Genomic DNA, 24,889 nt, shown 5'->3' with positions numbered 1-24,889 from the left:
CGACCGGTTGATCGCGATCGAGCCATTGAGCACCCCAGCTCTAGATCCATAAAGACACAAAGTAGCTCCTTCTGACCTTCTCTGTACTTTTCCACTAGTATCCTCAAGGCAAATAATGCATCTGTGGTACTCTTTCTAGGCTAGTCTAGCCTCCATTACTTTTCCATAATGTTATTGTGTGGCTCATCAACTTTATTCCTCCATAGTTCGCCCAGCTCTAAAAATCGTCTTTGTTCTTAAAAATGGGAACTAGCACACTTTTCCTTCATTCTTTACGAATCCTCTCAATCTTTAGTATTCTGTTGAATAAGTTGGTGAAAACCTCCATAGCTACCACTCTCAATTACTTCCATACTTCCAACGGTATGTCATCAGGTCCAACCACCTTTCCATTTTTCATCCTCACCTTTGTCACTTCATCCTTTCATTCAAATTCCTTTGTAACTTCCCGTTTACTGATTATCGACACTTCCTGGTCCATTACACTTGCCTCTTCTACTCTTCCTTCTCTCTCATTTTCTTCATTCATCAACTTCTCAAAGTATTCTTTCCATCTATTTAGCACACTACTGGCACCAGTCCACACATTTCCATCTCTATCCTTAAAGCCCCACTGTCATCAAATGCATGATTTTTAGTATGTTATTAATGAAAAAAAAAGGCAGCCGGAATGGACCCATCCTGTTTTTCACCACACAACAACAGACTCCCCGACAGTATGTATGACAGTATGTAATGTACTCAGCCGCGAGGGACGACAACGCCCTAAAGCAGCCCTGTGTCGCTGCAAAGAGCCAGCCCGGCCTGGCTTGACGCCGCGATGAACCACCCCAGCTCGGCACCGTGATGAGCCACCTAGACGATATGAGCCACCCTGGCCGAAGCCGTGATTGATGGACGCGGTGCCGACGCGCACATCGACACATTTCACACATCACACAACTAGTATAAACACACGAGGCCGCATGACTGGGCTCCTGCTGATAACATCACTTCCTGCTTCTTCTCCAGAAGAAATCTCTCAAGAGGTTTTTTGTGGCGTGAGTTACAAAAAGCCATATACATGAAAATCATGTTTTGTGGTGAAAAAACAGATGGGTCCATTCCGGCTGCATTTTTTTTTTGTTTTGTTTTGTTTAAAAATATACAAAAAAAATCATGCTTTTCATGTCAGTGGACCTTTAATCAGCCTTACTCTACTCGCTGCACATCCTTCCGATCTCTATCCCTCTGTGTGGCCAACCTGTAGAGATCCTTTTCTTCTTCTTTAGTGTCCAACCGGGTGTAAATGTCGTCATGTGGCTCTTGTTTAGCCTTTGCCACCTCTACCTTTACCCTACATCGCATTTCAATGTATTCTTCTTCTTCTTAATCTCCCTCCTCACTAGAGTCATCCTACACACCACCATCCTATGCTGTCGAGCTTCCTTCGGATGATGCACTTGACTGTGTGCTTCTACCGCCGCTCTTGTAGGACACCCTGTGTTCCTGCCTCTTTTGGAAAAATGTGATTCCTACTGCCATTTCCATCCTTTTTGCATAGTGTATTTAGTGGTCCATTCTATATCAAACACGTAGCACTCACTGTCAACTTTTCCTTTCTTTGGCCCATTGTTGAAGAAGGTTTCAGAGTAGTAGCAGAGTAAAAACAGAAAAGCCCAAGTCAAGTCAATGTATCACTGTACCTACAGCACTACCTCGTGGATTCACTGAGAATTATAGGAGGTCAAATGAATGCAGCCATGATTTTTGTATGATTTTGGAAATTCTCTAACAATTCATGGCGGGGCAGATTGAATTGATATGCGGGCCCCGATGTGACCCGTAGGCCATAGTTTGCCCACCCCCTAGGTTAACCCATGATACTGCAGCCTACTCATGTAAATAAAATGTGATAGTCAAGAACGATTAAATAACGCAGCACAGAGCTACATCAAGCCCAGCAAATTATTTGCAAGCATCGCAACATGTGCAATTAAACATAACCTGTGCATACGCAATGCTGATTCAGAGCACAGTGCCTCACAACATATGGGCCTTCTTTGAAGAGCATCTGGACATGCAGCATGACTAACATCATTTTCTTCAGTGATAAGTTGAAAGAGGGATGCAATAGAAGGATGTTATCTCTCAGATGAACCTTCAGCACCCTCACAGTGACGACTCACACACTTACCGTTTTGTAGCACTCCCTTTTATTTCATCTTTAATTTTGTCGTCTTCTCTGACATCCAAGTGTGAAAGTCAGCAAGCAACACCATCTGGATTCCCACACGCAGAATTTTACATGAAATACTTTTTAGAGTACCATAGGCAACCATAGTCATATATCTCTTTTTTGAGTTAAATGCTAAACAACTGTCACAGAATCATCTGTAGAAATCATCTAAAAATGTGAAAAAAAATTCCATTTTGTCAATTGATAAATGTTTTGATCATTGTGGTTGTAATTTAGGGCGGTTCAGAAGTGTGCTGCATTACTAATAGCTGAGATGTATTTTTAATTCTAACTGAAAGTGAAATACTGTAATCTGTTGCAAGGTCAATGTGTTGCAGTACGAAACATTTCTAACATGGGCACATTTTTAATGGAAAATATCATTGTGCTTTTTTTGGACTGACCTGTACTGATGTTGACAAATAAACAGCAATGAAAATGCAGATGAACACATTCCTCTGTTTTGCGATCAATGTAAGCTTTTGTGGTGGAATAATAATAATAATAGTCATTATAATCATAATAATAGATAATAAATAATGAAAAATGGCAGCACGTTGCGCAACTGGTTGGAGTGTCTGGCTCACAGTCCTGTGGACCGAGGTTCAAATCCTGGCCCCGCCTCTGTGGGGTTTGCATGTTCGCCCTGTGCCTGTGTGAATTTTCTCTGGGCACTCCAGTTTCCTCACACATCCCGAAATCATGCATTAATGGAAGACTCCAAATTGCTTGTAGGTGTGAATGAGAGTGCAAATGGGTGTTTGTTTCTATGTGCCCTGTGAAAGGCTGGTGCCCACTTAGAGAGGCCCCCGACATTTCGCCCAGAGTCAGCTGGGATGGGCTCCAGCTCGCCCACTACCCTCGTGAAGATAAGCGGTGTGGAAAACGGGCAGATGGAAAAACAAAATAGCAAGAAAGGTTTGTCGAGAGACAGCTCTGTATACTTACTGAGCTGATGTCTCACAGGTTTCGTAGAGGTGTTTCACGTGATGCCATGCAGGACAGTGGTGTGGAGGCACATCTTGTTAAATTTTTATAAAGTTGCACAGTACCACTTTGACAATGTCAGTATATAAAAAAAATAAAACAATTATATTTGTAGAAACAATAGTTTCTTTTTTTAATGGTAGAATCGGCTGGATCATGTCCTGGCCAATAAGCTACAGTATGAGTCTGATGAGGTTTTAAAATAATCTCGACTGAAACTGTGACTGAAATAAGACTGTTTTATGTTTCAACTGTCAGGATAAAGTATAGTTGGATTTGGATAAAAACAATCTTATGGGGTTAGTGGAACTTTATTGCATGGATTCAACACTGGCTTCTGTTGCATCCGATGAAAGCTCTAAGGACCAACATAAAAATACAGCAGTGAAATAGGCCTAAGAGACATTTTTTTTTTTAATGTACAACTACAAGGATCTTGCTACATTTTTTATCCATCAATAAATCGATCCATCCATTACGGGGAGAACAAGCAAACTCCACACAGGCGGTTCCAGGATTGAACCCTGGACATCAGAACTGTGAGGCTAGGACGCCAAGCACCAGGGTCCCTACGGGACCACTCAGGTGGACATCCATCCAAATGACAAAGCAGTAACCAAACAGGACCAGAGGACAGCTGTGGACGACCCACCACTGAGGCAGGAGCGAGAGGCGGTGGCTGCCGCAGGTCGAGAACCACCAAGGCAAGGTCAAGAGGCGATGGCTGCTGCTGCTGCAGGTTGAGCACTACAGAGGCATGGGCGAGAAGCAGCGGCTGCTGCAGAGCCATGGGTAAGAGGCGGCGGCTGCTACTGCTGGTCGACCAGCGTGAAGGCATGGTCAAGTGGTGGCTGCTGCTGGCTGTCAAGCACCGTCGAGGCTTGGTCGATTGGCAGGAGCAGCTGCTGGTTGAGTATCGCCAAAGCATGGTCGATAGGTAGCGGTTGCTTCTGGTTCAATACTGCCAAGGCATGGGCGAGAGGCAGCTCGGGGTCAAGCACCGCCGAGGCATGGGTTGAGAGGCGGCTCAGGGTCAGTCTCTGCTGGGGCATAAGCAAGAGGCGGTTTGGGGTCAGGCACGGTCCTTGATATAAGCAGGACCATCTCAATTGATCTAATTTACTCTACATGTCAAGGAGTCACTTTGTTGGTTTTACATACTTAGGGGAAATTGAATGCATGTGTATAAAATGAACTCTTAATTAATCATTTACGTAATTTGTGGGGCGGCATGGGTCAGAAGGCCTGTGTACGCCCTGAAATTGAAGGTTCATTGGTCATCTTCTGGCTCAAGCAAATGTTGTCAATATCTGAGTGGCTGTAGGAGGAATTCCATTGTAAAGCATCTTTGAGTGAATTGAAAAGCACGACGGTATGTAAGGCGAATGAATTAGTTTGTCTTTTTTGTTTAAGGACCAGCTTTGAATGGTGAAAATGCCTCCCAGTTAGCAGTCTGAGGGGCGAAATCTCGGGGCATTGCACAGGACGCCGTTCAAGCTACTGACTACGAATGTTGCCCGCTGTGGGTTTGCATTTACAATTGTAATTATTTTCCAATAATATTGAGAAAAAAATAAAACAGACACAAATCTGACAAAATCAATATGAAATTAACAACAAAAAAAGACGAAAATAATTCATCAATTACAGCATATCGAAACATTATGTTCATTAAGAACGAAAGATTCAGTATAGGAATGTGCTGCGGTGAGTGTGAATTGCAAATAAGAGACACCTATGACGATGATGACAGTAGAGGGGAGGGCAATGTGGAAAAGGTCATGGTTTAAAGGCATTCTTGAAAAACATCTTAAGTCAGAATATAGCAAATTCAGGGAGGAAGATTTTTGTGTGCTTTTTGTGCAGTGAAACATTAAATGGGTCAATGCACACATTCTATTTGTGTGAGCCAAATGCATTAAATTAACCATGTAATTTCTGCTGCATGAACAGAAGGAACATAAACAAATAACAAAAATGCATGTTTATTACCGATTATAAGTACAGCTAATTGTCTCGGGTACGCAACGGGTTTTTCAGGTTTTAAAGTTTAGATGAAAATGTGTGCTTCCAGATGCCTGCCCTAGAAGAGGTGGGAATTGTCCATGTTCTGTACTTTTATAGAATGTGTGTAATGCATGTTAATACAATTAAATACTGTAATCGTATAAATTAAGATTTTCCAATGTTAGCATGTTTCTCAAAGCCTTTCTACTAATGCTGTGGTGTGTCATAAACGAAAAGTAATGGGTCCTTATTATGTAATTTCAGCGCGGCCCTATAGTTCAGTGCAAAGCAGAATGTGTAGTCCATTTGAATTCTCATCTCATCTCTCTGCTAATTGGTTTCAAAATCATTAGACATTTCTGCCTGAAGACTAGAGAAATGATCAGAGAAAATAAAAAAAAAAAAAACGCAGCAACTACTTTAACTGAGTTCCGAGGGAGAATATTTGCAATGAGCAGTATCTGGGGTTTCTACATCGTCTTTTGCTTTCAACTTGTCCCAACAAACAGTTGGATGGTTTCACTGTGATCACCCAAGATGAGTAGTGTAAACGGTGTCATTTGTTGAGTGACTGGGGAGATGAGTCTTCCCTCCAGGGCAGTGACTTTCTCGGGGAGCTGAAGTATTTTCAGGGGTACCGCAGTTGACATGCCAAGCTCTCGTGAATAAAAATATCGTTGGTGTTAGAGTCAATGAGAACGGGAACTAGAGTATTGGAATCTGAACCAAGGATAAACGCAGAAACTGCCTCATCACGACTCTCTTGGTTCGTGGGGAGCCCGTTTTTTTGGTTTCACGGAACATGTGGCGATGAATTAGCTTGGTTGTCCACAGATATATAAACGTTGGCTGAAGCGGGGCTGAGATTCTTGTTGGTCTAATAATGTCTTGGTGAGTTGCAATGGGTTCTCAAATGTAATAAGGAGTGATGAAGAGGCAGCCAGGATTTCGGGATGCGGTGGAAGGGCTAACTAAACTGCAAACTGTCACCCCTCCCTCTCTCTCTCTCTCTCTCTCTTTCTCTCTCTCTCTCTTTCATGCTTTTCCTGTGAGCAAATTGTCCAGTCTAATTGTGAGCTAAATTAATTCTTTGAGTGAGGAGGTCCCTCCCTAGAAGGAGGGCTGCAAGCTTGTTCTTGAGCTGCTCTGAAAGCCCCCTAAAAATGCCTGATTCTGGAGAAGGAACATGAGGCTCTTTGTATGGAAGGCGTAGTTGATCAGTGACTATTGGCTCAGAAGGAATTCTCATGTGAGAGTTTCCGGAGTGCATCTGGGAGGATATGAGGGATAACTGTTCAGAGAGATTGTTCAAGGAGTCAATGATCTTGTGAAGAACCTAGTCCTTGGTGGGTTCCCTTAATGCTTCAGGGGTTGCTGGGTCTGTGCTGGGCCACAGTATTCTGTCATGATTGGACAACATATTAAACAGGACAGGAGCCAAAATCAGGCAGGAGAAATAGATGATAATGGTTTATTAATTAGCATCTTAGGGTATAGGATATCCGAGGAATGGTGGTAATCCATTGGAACATGGAAGCATACTGATCCTTTTCTGTCTTCTATATTTTTCACACAGAAAATGTCAGGATTCACACACAAGTTATGATTGATTAGTAAGATAGCGGAATAGAGGTTAGCACACCTGCCTCACAGTTCTGAGGTTTAGTTTGGCTTGTGGTGTTGGCATGGTCTCCCCATTCTTGCAGTGGTTTTCTCCAGACATTCTGCCTTGGTCCCACATTCCCAAAACATGTTAGGCAAGGCAAAATTATTTGTAGACCACATTTCATGTACAAGGTATCATAATTTCCTATGTTTGTATTTCCCTTTTTATTTCACCCCCCAAAATGTAAAAAAATCAATGTATTATACATAGGTACAGAGGAAAATGGAAAAACCTTTGTCGCCATCCAGAGGTTATGAAAAAGCACGACATTAATTTCAATATGCCACCACCACATAGATGTTATGAGAAAGGCCTTCACTTTCATTTTAACATGCCAATGACACCTAGAGGCTATGTAATGGGTGGAGCCTACACTTTCATTCCAATATGACAGAGCTACGTATGACTGCATAATATGTACGAATGTGCTGATACGTTAACATACCGTGGAAGATGTGGTGAAATGTTGTTGCTGTTGTTTATCAATACGACTGATAACATACATCATTAATGTCTTTGTGGTTATATTTTGTTTAATAAAAGTGGTTTCTGAAATGCTTGAGTTTAATTTGTATCCCATTAAATAACATTAAAACTGTTTCTTCCTGTTGTCACGGACGAGACTCGGGGGTGGACCCAAATGCACGACTCAGGTGAGAGGTAAGCAGTGCGGAATAAGCCTTTATTCGTTCCAATGTCGGTTACCAGGGAGTCAGTCCAAACAAGCAGCAAGATCAGTAACGGCAGGCTTACGGGGTAGGTCGGGAGACAGGCGTTGGTCGGTACACGGGAGGTAGACGTCAGGAGTACGGTAGTGCGGGAACGAGGCATGAGAGGCAACGATCTAGCAGAGTAATAGTCGTCCCCCGGGTCCTATATGTACTGGGTCTTAATCAAAGGTCATGAGGCGCAGGTGTCCACCTTCAGATTAGCTGGCCACGCCCAGCCCTGGCTGGAATCCAGGAGCATGACACCTGTTTTTTTAAAGAATTACACCCATCTTAAAAAAATTCTGCAGACCAAGTAAATAAAAATAAATTCTTACACATTCAAATAAAGGGCTTCATTTCAGAGCAAAACACAGATAGTACGTCGTGCTTTGATCATATGGGTAGAAGCAAAATCATGCATTGTAAAAATGCATTATATAGGTAGGTAGAACGATTTTTTTAGAAATTTGAGGTCAACTTTCGGTGCGCATTATACTGTGCGAAAGTAATGAAAAATTCCTGTAGCTCAATGTGCTTTACATGATTACAAGCATTTAAGAGCAAAGAACATTAATTACATTTACAAAAAAAAGCACAGTAAAAAAAAAGTATTATTTAAAAAACACAAAACATACTTTATACAGTGGTGGCTCAGCTGGAAAAGCGTTGGCCTCACAGTTCTCAGGACCAGAGTTCGATCCCTGCCCCGCCTGTGTGGAGTTCGCATGTTCTCCCCGTGCCTCTGTGGGTTTTCTCCGGGCACTACGGTTTTCTCCCACATCCCAAAAACATGCAACATTAATTGGACACTCAAAATTGCTCCTTGGTGTGATTGTGAATGTGGCTGTTTGTCTCAATGTTCCCTGGGATTGGCTGGCAACCAGTTCAAGGGTGTAGCTCGCCTAGACTCCAGCACTCCCCGCGACCCTAGTGAGGATAAGTGGCTAAGAAAATGGATGGATACGGTGTACAGTGCAAGAGAGATCATTCAAGAGCTTAAAAGGCTCAAGAACACTCGATCAACACTGGACATAAACACATTCCCACTTGGGGCTAACGTCACTTCTGTTGGCAATTTAGTCTATTTTTCTGCGTCTTAGCCAAATGTTGCTCCACTATTTAAACTAAATCTGTAAATCGCAGAGCCTTCCTGGATTTATAATCCATTAGCATTTCTTTGATGTATTCAGGACCTCAAGGTACACTATTTAGTCATTTATGGACCAGTAGTAAAACTTTCTTCTTCTTCTTTTCCTTTCGGCTTGTCCCGTGAGGGGTCGCCACAGCGTGTCATCTTTTGCCATCTGAGCCTGTCTTCTGCATCTTCCTCTCTAATCCCAACTGCCCTCATGTCTTCCCTCACCACATCCATAAACCTTCTCTTTGGTCTTCCTCTCGCTCTTTTGCCTGGCAGCTCCATCCTAAGCACCCTTCCACCAATATACTCACTCTCTCGCCTCTGAACATGTGCAAACCATCGAAGTCTGCTCTCTCGAATCTTGTCTCCAAAACATCCAACTTTGGCTGTCCCTCTAATGAGCTCATTTCTAATCCTATCCAACCTGCTCACTCCAAGCGAGAACCTCAACATCTTCATTTCTGCCACCTCCAGTTCTGCTTCCTGTTGTTTCTTCAGTGCCACCGTCTCTAATCCGTACATCATGGCGGCCTCACCACTGTTTTGTCAACTTTGCCCTTCATCCTAGCAGAGACTCTTCTGTCACATAACACACCAGACACCTTTCGCCAGCTGTTCCAACCTGCTTGGACCCGTTTCTTCACTTCCTTGCCACACTCATCATTGTTCTGGATTGTTGACCCTAAATATTTGAAGTCCTCCACCCTCGCTATCTCTTCACCCTGGAGCTTCCCCCTCGACCCCTCTTATTAATGCACATATATTCTGTTTTACTTCAGCTAATCTTCATTCCTCTCCTTTCCAGTGTGTGCCTCCATCTTTCTAATTGTTCCTCCGCCTGCTCCTGCTTTCACTGCATATCACAATATCATCTGCGAACATCGTGATCCAAGGGGATTCCAGTCTAACCTCATCTGTCAGCCTATCCATTACCACTGCAAACAGGAAGGGGCTCAGAGCTGATCCCTGATGCAGTCCCACCTCCACCTTAAATTCCTCTGTCATACCTAAGGCACACCTCACCATTGTTCTGCTGCCATCATACATGTCCTGTACTATTTTAACATACTTCTCTGCCACACCAGACTTACGCATGCAGTACCACAGTTCCTCTCTTGGTACTCTGTCATAGGCTTTCTCTAGATCCACAAAGACACAATGTAGCTCCTTCTGACCTTCTCTGTACTTTTCCACAAGCATCCTCAAGGCAAATAATGCATCTGTGGTACTCTTTCTTGGCATGAAACCATACTGTTGCTCGCAGATACTTACTTTTGTCCTGAGTCTAGCCTCCACTACTCTTTCCCATAACTTCATTGTGTGGCTCATCAACTTTATTCCTCTATAATTCCCACAGCTCTGAACATCCCCTTTGTTCTTAAAAATGGGAACTAGAACACTTTTCCTCCATTGTTCAGACATCTTTTCGCCCGCTAGTATTCTGTTGAATAAGTTGGTCAAAAACTCCACAGCCATCTCTCCAAATTGCTTCCATACCTCTACCGGTATGTCATCAGGACCAACTGCCTTCCCATTTTTCATCCTTTGTAATGCCTTTCTGACTTCCCCCTTAGTAATCATTTCCACTTCCTGGTCCTTCACTCTTGCCTCTTCAACTCTTCCTTCTCTCTCATTTTCTTCATTCATCAACTTCTCAAAGTATTCTTTCCATCTATTTAGCACACTACCGGCACCAGTCAACACATTTCCATCTCTATCCTTAATCACCCTTACCTGCTTCACATACTTCCCACCTCTATCCCTCTATCTGGCCAACCTGTAGAGATCCTTTTCTCCTTCTTTCTTGTCCAACCTGGTGTACATGTCTTCATATGCCTCTTGTTTAGCTTTTGCCACCTCTACCTTTGCCCTACGTCGCATCTCAACGTACTCCTTTCACCTCTCCTCAGTCCTCTCAGTATCCCACTTCTTCTTCGCTAATCTCTTTCCTTGTATGACTCCCTGTATTTTGGGGTTCCACCACCAAGTCTCCTTCTCCCCTTTCCTACCAGATGACACACCAAGTACTCTCCTGCCTGTCTCTCTGATCACCTTGGCTGTCGTCGTCCAGTCTTCCGGGAGCTTCGGTTGTCCATCGAGAGCCTGTCTCACCTCTTTCCGGAAGGCCGCACAACATTCTTCCTTTCTCAGCTTCCACCACATGGTTCTCTGCTCTACCTTTGTCTTCTTAATCTTCCTACCCACCACCAGAGTCATCCTACACACCACTATCCTATGCTGTCGAGCTACACTCTCCCCTACCACTACTTTACAGTCAGTAATCTCCTTCAGATTACATCGTCTGCACAAAATATAATCCACCTGCGTGCTTCTACCTCCGCTCTTGTAGGTCACTATATGTTCCTCCCTCTTCTGGAAATAAGTGTTCACTACAGCCATCTCCATCCTTTTTGCAAAGCCCACCACCATCTGTCCATCAAAGTTCCTTTCCTGGATGCCATACTTACCCATCACTTCTTCATCGCCCCTGTTTCCTTTACCAATATGTCCATTACAATCTGCACCAATCACAACTCTCTCACTGTCTGGGATGCTCAGAACTACTTAATCTAGTTCCTTCCAGAATTTCTCTTTCAACTCTTGGTCACATCCTACCAGTGGGGCATAGCCGTTAACCACATTATACATAACACCCTCAATTTCAAATTTTAGTCTCATCAATCGATCTGATACTCTTTTCACCTCCGAGACATTCTTAGCTAGCTCTTCCTTAAAAATAACCCCTACTCCATTTCTCTTCCCATCTACTCCGTGGTAGAATAATTTAAACCCCAATCCTAAACTTCTAGCCTTACTACCTTTTCACCTGCTCTCTTGGATGCACAGAATATCAACCTTTCTCCTAATCATCATGTCAACCAACTCCTGAGCTTTTCCTGTCATAGTCCCAACATCCAAAGTCCCTAGACTACAGTAGCAGAACTTTAAACTTCAGAATTGGAGTAATGTGTTTTCATGTCTTTGTTCTGGTCAGAACCCGGGCTGCTGCATTCTGAATTAACTGTGGCTGTTTGATGTTCTTTTAGGGTACTTCAGTCAGAAAACCATTAGGTTAGCTTCATTGAAGACTCTGAATTACCCAAAGATGAGAATGTGAGCATGAATCGTTGTCTGTCTTTATGTACCCTGCCAACCAGTCCAATATTTACCCCGGCTATTCACCCCAAAGTCAGTCGGGATAGACTTCAGTTCACACACGATAGATCAGAGTATGATTAGAATGGAATAGATTTTTTGTCACTCTCACAGGAACAATGAAAGTTGTTAGGCATCCCCCAACTTGCAGCATTGCAGTACACAAACAATTTGACATATAAACACAACTACTAAAAGACACTTATTTGCAGACTATTCAAATGCTTACATTTGGGAGAATGATCATATTATATGATGTTTAGTTATTTCAATGATTCTCATTATTATTATTATTATTATTATTATTAATACAGCCAGCTAACATCAAATTTTTCCAATGCAATACTCTTCATAAAGTCTTTGTCATGCTTGCGCTTTTTAAAGTACATACTAGGAGTAAAAATGAATCAAATGAAAATGTCTCTGCCAAAGTATGAACTTCAATTTCCTTACTTTTATTTGCATTATCATACATTAGGTACAAATGACACAGAGTTACAAGATAGGTTGCTCAGTCATTTTAAAGATTTCACCCTGACAAGGAAAAAGACTAAACGTTTGCACAATACAAAGTAATCCTTCTTTTATTGTCTACATAGGCATCTACTGGAATAGGTTTATGAAAAAGGACAGCAAGGGATTGTGCGATGAGTTCAGTAAAAAGGCATTCCTGCCCCCATTCAAAAAGAGGACACGCCCTTCACATCTCTTAACTGGCATTAACTCATTTCTTTGAAGAGACAACAGGGTTCATCTAAAGCCTTATCACGTGCCGACAGTAAAGGAGCAGTAGTATAAGAAAAAGTAGATCACTCACTCACACTTTACAGTTAAGATGACTTCATTTTTATCTGGCCATTATTATTTAAGAAAAAAAAAAGATTCAAATGTAAACAACATAAAACACTAAGATGCCCATGGCTGTTAAAATCTATTTCAGGCAATTAGAAGAACAATTTGCATGCTGTGAATGGGTGTGTACGGATGTGAATGAGTGTGCGTTCATGCATGTGGGAATTAAGGAAATCAAAAGACCCAAAACAGGTGCTTGATGCTTGCACTGTTGATCAGGTGATGGATTAACGAGACACAGGCAATGAGGACAAGATGGCGGAAAGCTGTCGAGCGGTGAGTTCAATATAAACAATGAGAAGAACCCAAAGAACAGGAAACTCGTCAATTAAATAATCACAATTTAACACACTTAGCACTTTTTCTTTGTGTTTTGGTTTCTTTTCCCACATATTGGCATCTTCCTTTTCTATGTTCCTAAAATAAGCAATTGAACATGTTCTTGCGTATTTTTAAACTCATTTATTCCCTTGCCAACCATTGAGATCATCATTGTCCAATCAAAAGAATTTCTATCCACATTTAGTGGTTCCATATTCAAAGCTGATAAAAATGACGTTTTCTTTGTTATAAAAAACAAACAAACTGAGACATGTGTTTTATTTGCAGTGATGAGATGCAAGTCAATGTAAAAGAAGCAAGAATTATATACAATGACTTGAGTTTGGTGCTTCAGTTATTAGGATTTGTTCAGCTATGTCAAGCACGTTGTGTCTATATCGCCATAATGAGAAAAACAGTATTGAAAACCTTGTGGGAAAGCTGAGGGCAAACACTGTACATTTGCGCAATGTGATTTATTTTCCAGTAAAAGTCTGACAAATGCTGTTTAATTTTCAGGATAGGATGTCAAAATATAAATCAATAAAAAGCAGTCAACAAAATTTTATATCCGTCAACTCAAAAACTTTGCCTTTCATGGAAAACACGGCCACTCATCCGACACATGGAGTGGAACACTGTGTGATGATGTTAAAATTGAAACTGAAGAAACTTGCATACAACCAAACGAAAGCAAATGATGTTTATGAGGGGAAAGGCAGACATGCAGGGAGAGCTTGAATTCTAACATTTCGACTAGTTTGACTTTTGTGTGAGGAAAGCAAATGGGAAGCAAGGCATAGGGTTCAACTACAAGGATGGCCTTGTGTTTCGTTACTGAACAGAGCCAACTCAGACAAGGATAAAGTTGTTGGCTACACAAAGTACCTTTTCTCACTTACTGTCTCACTTATAGTCAACGTGGATGTCAAATCAACATGCTTCACTAGTTTGAAACGTGTTCAGACCAAAGTCAGCCTTAGGCTTGTGAGGCGAGTCAGGAGGCAAATGGAAGCACCGTGTACTTTATGTTGTTTGTATGGTATGTGACAAGCTTGTCAGGTAAAAGTGCTTGTGTGTGTTGGTTTGTGGCCAGCAGCAGGTGTGGTACAAGAAAGGAGACGTTGACAAAAAACTACAACTCGTGCACTAAAAGGCTTGCACACGGCACATGCAAGAGGATTTTCTATATGCTCTATATCAGATATGTCACAGATTTTTTCTTCATTCATTCTTGCTTTACTTGAAGAAACTGGAGAGATTACTGAGAATAGCCACACAAAAGCAACACAGATAAAATAAACATTTCAAATGGGGTTGCCATTATTGAGACATTAACTAGTGGTCCCACTGATTTATAGTGACATAACAAGTAGTACTAAAGGAGCACTAAAAATCACAATGCTCAAGTGTTTAACAGTACCACATCTAGGAGGTGGATTTGTTAAAACAAAAAAAAATACAGATACAAAAGGAACAGAAGGACTGGTGTTGTAAACATTTAGTAGAAAGTTGGACAAATTGAGAACCCGCGTGAGCTCTGAATATTTGCAAAGCTTCACAAATAGGGGGACCTTGCAGTCAGCGTATTACAAATACAGTGGTACCTCTACTTATGAAACTAATTTGTTTTAGAAGTCATTTCGTAATGTGACTTTTTCATAACCAAAAGCGCTTTTTACATGTACTGTAAATAGCCTAATCTGCTCCATTCCCAGCTGCCTCCCCCCCCAAAAATTAAGCATTCAAAGTACATAATGTAAATGTACCTTTGGCGTTGGGTGACTGCGAAGAGAACAGTGAGAACAAGTAAAAGGCATCGTGGGGGACAGAGGAGGAGGATGCAAACGTTTGACCGCCGAGAGAAAACGTGCGTACTAATGTACGCATGTGCGCCACTTAATTCCACTAAAGTTTCTTGGGGCCCATGGTGAATAAATTTGCAAAAAAACACAAAGGGCAGCTCTATCACATCACACAAACCAAGATACAGGATGTGCGTCGTCTGTAAAGATTGACGTCCCTCCTAGCCAATGGGATGTCAGGAAGATGCTACGGTGATAGCTAATGGGAGAGCTGTTCTATCGCACCACACAAACCAAGATACAGGATGTTTACGGTCAGTGGAATTTGGGGCCTGTGAATGCAGCACCTATTTTTGCTTTTCGTATACTGAATTTTCCTTTTTTCCTTCGTAACTAGAGACAATATTTTTCCGAGGAGGTGTTTCTTAACCTCAATTTTTCAATACTAGAGACGCTCGTAAAAGAGTACAAACGATTTTTACTCTAAACATTCTTATGGTTTCTATGCAATGGTATTCTGGTGGTTAATAGAACAATATTAACGTAAACCCTGTTATATTTATCTAACAAAACGCGAATCTGTGGAATAATTGAACAAAAAATATTCCTTTTTTATTGATACTTTCAACAAAAATCCTCTAATTGACTGTGTTAAAGTTCATTGTTAATGGGGCGGAAAACCTTATTTAAATGAATGATTTCACTGCATTTAATTCATAAAATGCTCCTAAATTCTCATAACACGTTGTGCTGGTCTAAGTGAAGAACTCTGGGCCAGTGGGGACGTGTGCTAAAAGTCCAACCCCCCAAAAAAAACCTTATCAAAGAAGCATGAGAAGGTTGGATCTGATTGACATAATATATATAGATAAAGAGAGAGAGAGAGAGAGAGAGAGAAAGAGAGAGAGAGAATCAAATGAATCTAAACAGTGTGAAATCATTCTGAATGAGGAAATTGCAAAGTTTTGTCCACTTTCATTTGAAGATGTTGTTGAATAGCACTTTCTTAACAGTAACATGTAAGAAAAGCACATTTAGGTGTGAGAATAAAACTTTGCTAGACTCTTTTTAAATAACCCACAATTATTATTTACAAATTAGTTATATTTCTAATTTCTAATTACAAATGAAATAGTGGGTGGGGGATACAAGCAGGAATAGCTCTGAAACACACATAGAAACAAAAAAAGAAAATTCTACTTTTGAAATAAATCTAATCACTATTTATTTCTAATGGACAGTAAGAAAAAAAAATCAAACATTGCATCTTTATTATCCAGTAACTGCTTTATCCAGGAAACCAAGGTTTCATATCATATATTTTGATGATATTTATTTAGTTTTTTACTCTTAGCAGGATTTAAATGTCTGAGTATTTTTTTAGAGACCGCTGGAGACACATTGTAAACATTTAGTATTATTTTGAAAGGTATGAAGAAAATATAATTGTGTCCGGTGAGTTAAGAGTCAGAAGTGTTCATAAATGTGTGCAAATAATTATTAAGAGATTGTTTGCTCTGCAGAGAAATTCAGAGATTTGAAGCGTTGCAGGGTTTTGTAATTTGGAGCTAGTTGTGGCAAAAGAATAATACCCCTTTTTCAGGTTCTGATGCATCATGTATTAAAATTAGACGTAATTTTTCCAACCATTGGCAATTGAGAAAATCAGTAGACTCACTCCTAAAATCTTACAGTCATAAATAAATTGAACAGGCAGAAAGCTGTAAACATAATACAGGAACATCGAATCACAAGGTGCTTTTTCAATGTCTGCACCATCTCTCCTTCATATTTGGCTAGGATAGCTTTGCTCCCCCAGGCAGAACCACCTTCAGGCTATTCTTGATTCTTCATTAAAAAAAATCAAACTGAGAGCCAACAACTAGATGTATGTGTGGATGAGGATGCTTCTTGAGTCATACAGTACATGCATCTTCTACAGGATGAACCCATGCTTTGAATGTTGGTTTTGAAATGGCCTTGCTTCGCTAATACATACCCACAAATTAATGTAATCCTTTACTTACATCATATACTGGCATTGATAAACACTATTTTGTCTCAGTGCGTCCAGTCTGGGAGTAAACATTCAATAAAAAGGACGTCTATGTACACAACACATGCTCGTTATTACATTAAAAGAAATTACTATTTGTGGCAGCAGAGTCTGAATAAAATTTAACTTAGACTGCAAACAATACCACAAATAAAATGAAAAAAAAACAATAAACATGCCCTTACAATCCTGCTTGTGATTAGAAATGATACATCAGGTTTTGTAATGTCAAGTGGTGGTCATATGTTAGGCTGTTGCTTAGTTTTAGTGGATGGGAGTGAGGAGAAGAGCTCTTTCACGCTATGGTATGGAAGGGGTGAAGCGTTTTGGCCATCCCGCTCATGCGCTGCTGTTGAGCGATGGGTGTACAAACTGCGGGTTTATGAAGGAGAACCCTGCGAACTCGGCCTGGTCGATGTTGGCGATCACCAGCTCATCAGGAGGTGTCAACTGAGGCTGCGTGCGTGTGAAGAATTTGTCAAAGTTCTCGGCTCCTTTGCCACACTGTATGGACGACAAACACACATAGAAGAGATACACTTGAAAGGTAGATCTTTGAGAAGATTGGATTATTTTTGCCAAAATAAAAAGAGCAAAGCAAACTACTGCAGACAAAGTAAGGCTAATGAATTTAACATATGCGGAATATTTAAACCAGGAAATTATTTGGAAGGGTCATGTAAAATTTAGACATTGTGCAAATGGACATGGGGCTGATCTATTACCTTTTTGTTTTTAAAAAGGTTCCCGTCCATACACAGCTGCTTAAAAAAAATTGTGCATAGATGCTTTACTTCCAATACAATCCCGATATCGGAGCCTTGAATTTTAGCCGATACTGGTATCGTTGTGATCTGATTACAGCAATAATCATACATCGATTCATCCATCCATTTTCCAAAACACTTATTCTCACAAGGGTGGCCGGTACGCTGGAGCCTATTGCAAGTAACTCTGGGCGAGAGGCCGGATGGACCCAGAACTGGTTGCCAAGCAATCGCAGGGCAGAGAAAAACAAACAATTTCCACTAACATTCACACCTATGACTAATTTAGTGTGGTTTAGCTAACCGTGTGAGGTTTTGGGTGTGGGAGGAAATTTTTCAAGAGTTTCTAATAGACTTTCCATTTCTTTCTTTCAACTGTAATACATTCTTATTTTCATTTTGTTTTCATTTTTTCTCCCGTAAGCCATTGGTTAATTATAAATGGGTTCATTTTTCTCATACCAACTGTTGCTGATTATTGTTCTCTGTTCCAGTAATATCACTTGATCACTACAAAATAGGTAAAGTAAGTAAAAAGTATAAATAAGTAAATAAATTGTAAAACAATAAGTAACGCGTGTATGATTATTGCTGATACTGGATTGGACCGATATTGGTATCACCCAAAACTCAAGGCTATGATATCGGTAACAGAAGTGGATCGGGACATCCCTATCCTTGCTACGTTGTTAGTACCTTCACAACATGTTGTTGCGCTCACGTGGGTCCTGCTGGATACAAGTACTGGAGTGGAGTAGGGAATAAACTGCTTGTATAAGAGTGATGAAATTGAGATTTTAAATCCAGTCCGATCCAATGTTTTTTTTTTTTTTCCCCTGACATCAGACCAATTTTCAATTACCAAGATGAAATGCTGGATTTTATACGCCAGGCCTGAAATTGTGTTGTAACCATGCCATAGGAAGTCACTCCAAACAGAAAAAGGAGCCTATACAATGTCAGTCAAAGAGTGATTTGTGCTGACTGACCAAGAGGAAGAACTTCTCCCCCAAGATCACAGCCAAAGTAAAGAACAACCAATCCAGTGAGCCTCTTTGTAATTACTGTTGTGTGTGATAGAACTTAGTCACGACAGAACTGGGACAATCACGTCATTGTTTGAAGAAAGATGTCCATGTGTTGAATACAAGTAAACACAAAGGCAGATGATTCAAACCTCTTCAGATTCATTTAAACTTGTTTCTGTGTGCACACAGTCTAAACATTTGTACTGGAGGAGGAGGCCATTTATTTGGGAAGCGGTATTTAGTGGATGGTACACCCAGTCATTAATTGAGGTGAGTGTCTATTAGACGACAGACAGACAGACAGACAGACAGACAGATCACACAGGTTGGCAAGTATTTAGGAAGTCGTGTGAAAAAGTCTAAATCTTTCGAAATCTAACTTTAAAATAAAAGACGCTGCAACCCAAAACTGCTTTGATATAGTATCATACTAGAACATTTTGTATGATATCCTACAAACCAGTATACATTGAACTAGACAGTGTGCACATTCCAAGAAGCATGAACCCATTTCCCACCCGAACTGGCACAAAATGTACCAGACTGAATTGGGTTCAAGCAAACCTTTCATCTGAATATTCTGCGTCCAGTGACACATGAAAATGGAAAATGACACACTTGACTATTACCATCACATTACATGCTCCAGAGCTCATTCACCTCAATATCAGTGGTGCGTTCACATGACCAATTCAGCGTTGGCACAGCTGCAGAACACTTCCAAACAAGCAAGGTTCACCATTCAATGTGAGCTTTGGCTTTGGATTAGGAATGCACAAGTAACCTACAATTGCAATATTTTATATTTGTGTTGTGTGTGTGTGTGTGTGTGTGTATATATATATATATATATATATATATATATATATATATATATATATATTTGCGGCACTCAGGGCCTCCATTGTGCCCCAAAGCATAATGGAACATTCATATCAAAACAAAGATTCTATCTGTATGATGTTGATTAGAACAGTCATGTGACTTTCATGTGTCGTATAATTAGTGAACTAGATTTAAATATCCTTAGCGCTTAAATTGGATTGGCGCAAACACCACACAAGCGATTATCTAGCCAATGCGCTGGTATATTATTCCACCGTGGAGAAATATTCACTATTAAATCTGTGTGTGGATGGTGGATGTGTGGTATGGAGCTAGCTAGCTGCGTTCAAGGAGTACCAAACAGCCTGTGATGCCAGCGACTGCCTTGGCGACCCCCTGATGGAGAAACGAACCGGATCTATACCGTTCATTCACATTAATGGCCTATTTTGAGCACAAAATGGTGAATTTCACTGAAAGGTGGTTAATTGGCATATATGTAAATTGTCCATAGGTGGGAATTTGTGGATGAATGGTTGTGCGTCTGTATCCACTCTGTCTGGCAATCTTCCAAAATCAGCTTGGTTAAACACCAGCTCACTCGAGATCCTAATCAGGACAAGTAGTATAGAAATGTATGGATGGGCTACCATTTTCATTCTGATGCCCCCATGGCACAGTGCCTGCTGTTTCTGTGATAACCGAGTCGCGCAACACAATTCTCACATCATCTCATAGCATTGCCATTCCATTTGCCTCAACACATAGATACAGTAATTTAATGGATTTAAGGATTTTGAATAGCTAAAATTTTTTTTTCATTATTTCATATTGCCTTTGACTTCAAGATGCAAGTGTGTAGATCTATAAAAAAAGAAAAGTTGCCAAAACAGACAAAAAGTTAAGCTACCAGAACTCGACAATTCTGAACAACTATGTAGAAAATGATACACTGATAATTGAGTGTGAGTTGGTGTCTCCTGACCTACTTGGTGGTTTAAATTTTCTCCCCAATGACTTCAACTTGCTTGTGGAAACTCCTGGCGTGCCTTTATGTGTCTAACAGTATTTTCCCTTCTTTTCTGATTAATTATCTGAGTCTTGTTCAGACAGTGCTGCTTATTTGGGTCAAGAGAGATATTCATCACGTTGTTTGGCCATGTAGGCCTGCTTCTAACTTTGTTCTGCTATGTTTTGGCTTGAACTCTCACTGCTAGGGGCAGAAGCCTCTTGGCCTCTCATGACTTCTCATTTAACCGCCACCACCATCTTGTCACATCAAGCATCTGTCAAGTGAAAAGGGCTTCCACAAAAGAACAAACTCCAGCAACTAGAGCCATTTCAAGTGTATGGAATAAAGTGAACAACCACACCACCTGAGTTACAGAGATATAAGCTAACACATGAACAGATGTTCTGTCAAGGAGTATTTTGTTTGGTTGTGTGTGATTTTATATGAGTTTTGTTTTGTATCATTTTAAAAAACGGTACTTTAGACTTCTCAATGAAATGTATATAATACTGAATTTTTTTTAAAAAGTAGAATACTATTACACCATATAATGAGAAAACAAACATCCATCCATCCATTTATCCATTTTCCAAGCCGCCTATCCTTGCAAGGGTCATGGGAGTACCGGAGCCTTTCCCAGGTAACTTGGGGCGAAAGGCAGACAACAACTTGAATTAGTCGTCAGTCAGTCGCAGGGAACATGTCGACACCATCACGGAGTGGAAACTGAATCCACGCTGGCTGCACCAAAGTTAGGCCAGTACCACTAACTACACCATCAGTGACAAACAAACATACAGTGCATTATATAATGAAAAAAAATGAAAATAAAATCAATGGATCTTGGCATTTTGATTTTTACCATGATAGTGATATTTTGTCCACCCATGGCTGAGTCAACTTGAAAATGTATAAACTGGCAATATGATTTGAGGCTTGATGGACTCTACATTTTGCTGTGTGCCTCTCTAGTTTCTAAAAGATTAGGCATGAACCGAAGAATGATTATGCATGCAGATGAGACATCTCTTTGTCATGGTCACTTCCAAAGGTTGGACTGGCATCTGTAAGCAATTTCCAAAGTCATGACTAGCTAGTGACTAACTGGCCTCCACTAGCTGACCTATATCCCTTCACTATGTTTTTGTTTATCTTAGCATATAGCAAGGATGTGCAGAAATTGTTTTGGCATACAGCAACACATTCGGCTGTAAAGGGATGGACATTTTGATTTCCCGTAATTTTTTTTCTGAAAGGAAAATAAACATCCATTCAGAGAAGTACATAGATGTGTTTGTGTGTCAGCCTTGTTCAAATGTACTTCCATTATATTTTTACTGACAGGTGACATTCCCTCCAAGCCACTCTAGGAGATACGAGGACAAGGACAAACATTGGTCTTGGTATGTGTGTGTGTGTGTTGCGCACAGATACCTTATGGCTAATCCCTAGCATCCTTCAACTGTCGTCTTCAATCCATCACTGACTACCCTTCGCACGAGAGGCAGCTCATTTCCCACTTTGACCTCCAAAGACCATCTTGGAATATTTCTATGCCCCATATTTGACATCAGAACAGAAATCTTCAACAACACCTGCTTATTTTACAGGGTGCTGTTGAAGATTTTAAAAAACATTTGTAAATGTTCTTTGATCGATCTACTGCATACCTTTTTATTATTTTGTTACAATGATAACAGCACTGTGGTAACTCCCAAATTGAGAGCAATGGCTATCTTCTTTTCCTTTCGGCTTGTGGCGCTAGGCGTCGCCACAGCGTGCCATCTTTTTCCATCAAAGCCTATCTCACGCATCTTCCTCTCTAACACCCACAATCCTCATGTCCTAACTCACCACATCCATCAACCTTTTCTTTGGTCTTCCTCTCACTCTTTTGCCTGGCAGATCCATCCTCAGCACCCTTCTACGAATATAGTCATGCTCTCGCCTCTGGACATGTCCAAACCATCAAAGTCTTCTCTCTCTAACTTTGTCTCCAAAACATCCAACTTGGGCTGTCCCTCTAATGAGCTCATTCCTAATCCTATCCAACCTGCTCACTTTGAGCGAGAACCTCAAAATCTTCATTTCTGCTACCTCCAGTTCTGCTTCCTGTTGTTTCTTCAGAGCCGCTGTCTCTAATCCATATATCATGGCCGTCCTCACCGCTGTTTTATAAACTCAGCCCTTCATCCTAGCGGAGACTCTTCTGTCACATAGAACACCAGACACCTTCCACCAACTGTTCTACCCCGCTTGGACCCGTTTCTTCACTTCCTTACCACACTCACCATTGCTCTGTATTGTTGACCCCAAGTATTTGAAGTCATCCACACTCGCTATCTCTTCACCCTGGAGCTTCCCCCTCAACCCCTCTTATTAATGCACATATATTCTGTTTTACTTCAGATAATCTTCATTCCTCTCCTTTCCAGTCCGTGCCTCCATCTTTCTAATTGTTCCTTCGCCGGCTCCTGCTTTCACTGCAGATCACAATATCTCCGAACATCATGGTCCTTGGGGATTCCAGTCTAACCTCATCTGTCAGCCTATCCATTACAACCGCAAACAGGAAGGGCTCAGAGCGGATCCCTGATGTAGTCCCACCTCCACATTAAATTCTTCTGACACACCTACGGCACATCTCACCGCTGTTCTGCTGCCCTCATACATGTCTTGTACTATTCTAACGTATTTCTCTGCCACACCAGACTCCCGCATGCAGTACCACAGTTCCTCTCTTGGTACTTTGTCATGGGCTTTCTCTAGGTCTACAAAGACACAGTGTAACTCCTTCTGACCTTCTCTGTACTTTTCCACGAGCATCCTCAAGGCAAATAGTGCATCTGTGGTACTCTTTCTAGGCATGAAATCATACTGTTGCTCACGGATACTTACTTCTGTCCTGAGTCTAGCCTCCACTACCCTTTCCCATAACTTCATTGTGTGGCTCATATTTATTCCTCTGTCGTTTCCACAGTTCTAAACATCGCCTTTGTTCTTAAAAATGGGGACGAGCATGCTTGTCCTCCATTCTTCTGGCATCTTCTCTCCCGCTCGTATTCTATTGAATAAGTTGGTCAAAAACTTCAAAGCCACCTCTCTGAATTACTTCCATACCTCCAACTGGTATGTCATCAGGACCAACTGTCTTTCCATTTTTCATCCTGTTCAGTGCCTTTCTAACTTCCCCCTTACTAATCCTTGAAACTTCCTTCACTCTTGCCATTCTTTTCTATTCAGCACACTACTGGCACCAGTCAACATATTTCCATTGCTATCCTTAATCACCTTAACTTGCTGCACATTCTTGCCATCCCTATCCCTCTGTCTGGCCAACCTGTAGAGATCCCTTTCTCCTTCTTTCGTGTCCAACCTGGTGTACATGTCATCATATGCCTCTTGTTTAGCCTTCCCCACCACTACCTTTGCCCTACAACGCATCTCAATGTATTCCTTTCGCCTCTACTCAGTCCTCTCCGTGTCCCACTTCTTCTTCGCTAATCTCTTTCCTCGGACAACTTCCTGTATTTTAAGGGTCCACCACCAAGTCTCCTTCTACCAGAAGACACCCCAGGTACTCTCCTGCCTGAATACCTTGGCAGTAGTGTTCCTGTCTTCTGGGATCCCTTCCTGCTAGAGCCTGTCTCACCTCTTTCCGAAAGCCCACACAACATTCTTCCTTTCTCAACTTCCACCACCTGATTCTCTGCTTTACCTTTGTTTTCTTAACCTTCCTATCCGCTACCAGAGTCATCTTACACACCACCATCCTATGCTGTCAAGCTACACTCTCCCCCACCACAACCTTACAGTGAGTAACCTCCTTCAAATTACATCGTCTGCACAAAATATAATCCACCTGCGTGCTTCTACCTCTGCTCTTGTAGGTCACTATATATTCCTCCCTCTTCTGGAAATAAGTGTTCACTACAGCCATCTCCATCCTTTTTGCAAAGTCCACCACCATCTGACCCTCAAAGTTCCTTTGGTGAATGCCATACTTACCCATCACTTCTTCATTGCCCTTGTTTCCTTCGCCAACATGTCCATTGAAATCTGCACCAATCACAACTCTCTGTCTGGGATGCTCAGAAATACTCTGTCTAGTTCCTTCCAGAATTTCTCTTTCAACTCGAGGTTACATCCTACCTGTGGGGCATAGCCGCTAATCTTTTCACCTCCAAGACATTCTTAGCTAGCTCTTCCTTTAAAATAACCCCTACTCCATTTCTCTTCCCATCTACTCCATGATAACATAATTTAATCCCTGCACCTAAACTTCTAAAAAAAAAAAAAAAAGCAATGAAATAAAGTCAGCACATAACGTACACAATTCAA

At 41.2% G+C, this 24,889-nt stretch overlaps 1 protein-coding gene across 1 annotated transcript in view; it reads right to left on the bottom strand.

The window, feature by feature from the left end:
- Positions 1-12,316: 12,316 nt before the first annotated feature.
- Positions 12,317-24,889, bottom strand: part of prkcaa (protein kinase C, alpha, a) — a 205,912-nt gene continuing 193,339 nt past the window's right edge. The window contains exon 17 of the mRNA XM_061829216.1: positions 12,317-17,420. Within this exon, the coding sequence (XP_061685200.1) occupies positions 17,256-17,420 (165 nt within the window). The 3' untranslated portion in view covers positions 12,317-17,255. The remainder of the gene's footprint in view (positions 17,421-24,889) is intronic.

This window comes from Syngnathoides biaculeatus, chromosome 9, assembly GCF_019802595.1.
Source record: "Syngnathoides biaculeatus isolate LvHL_M chromosome 9, ASM1980259v1, whole genome shotgun sequence".
Lineage (NCBI taxonomy): Eukaryota > Metazoa > Chordata > Actinopteri > Syngnathiformes > Syngnathidae > Syngnathoides > Syngnathoides biaculeatus.
The sequence above is the reverse complement of the archived record's forward strand: the minus strand, read 5'-3'. Positions and strand labels throughout refer to the sequence as shown.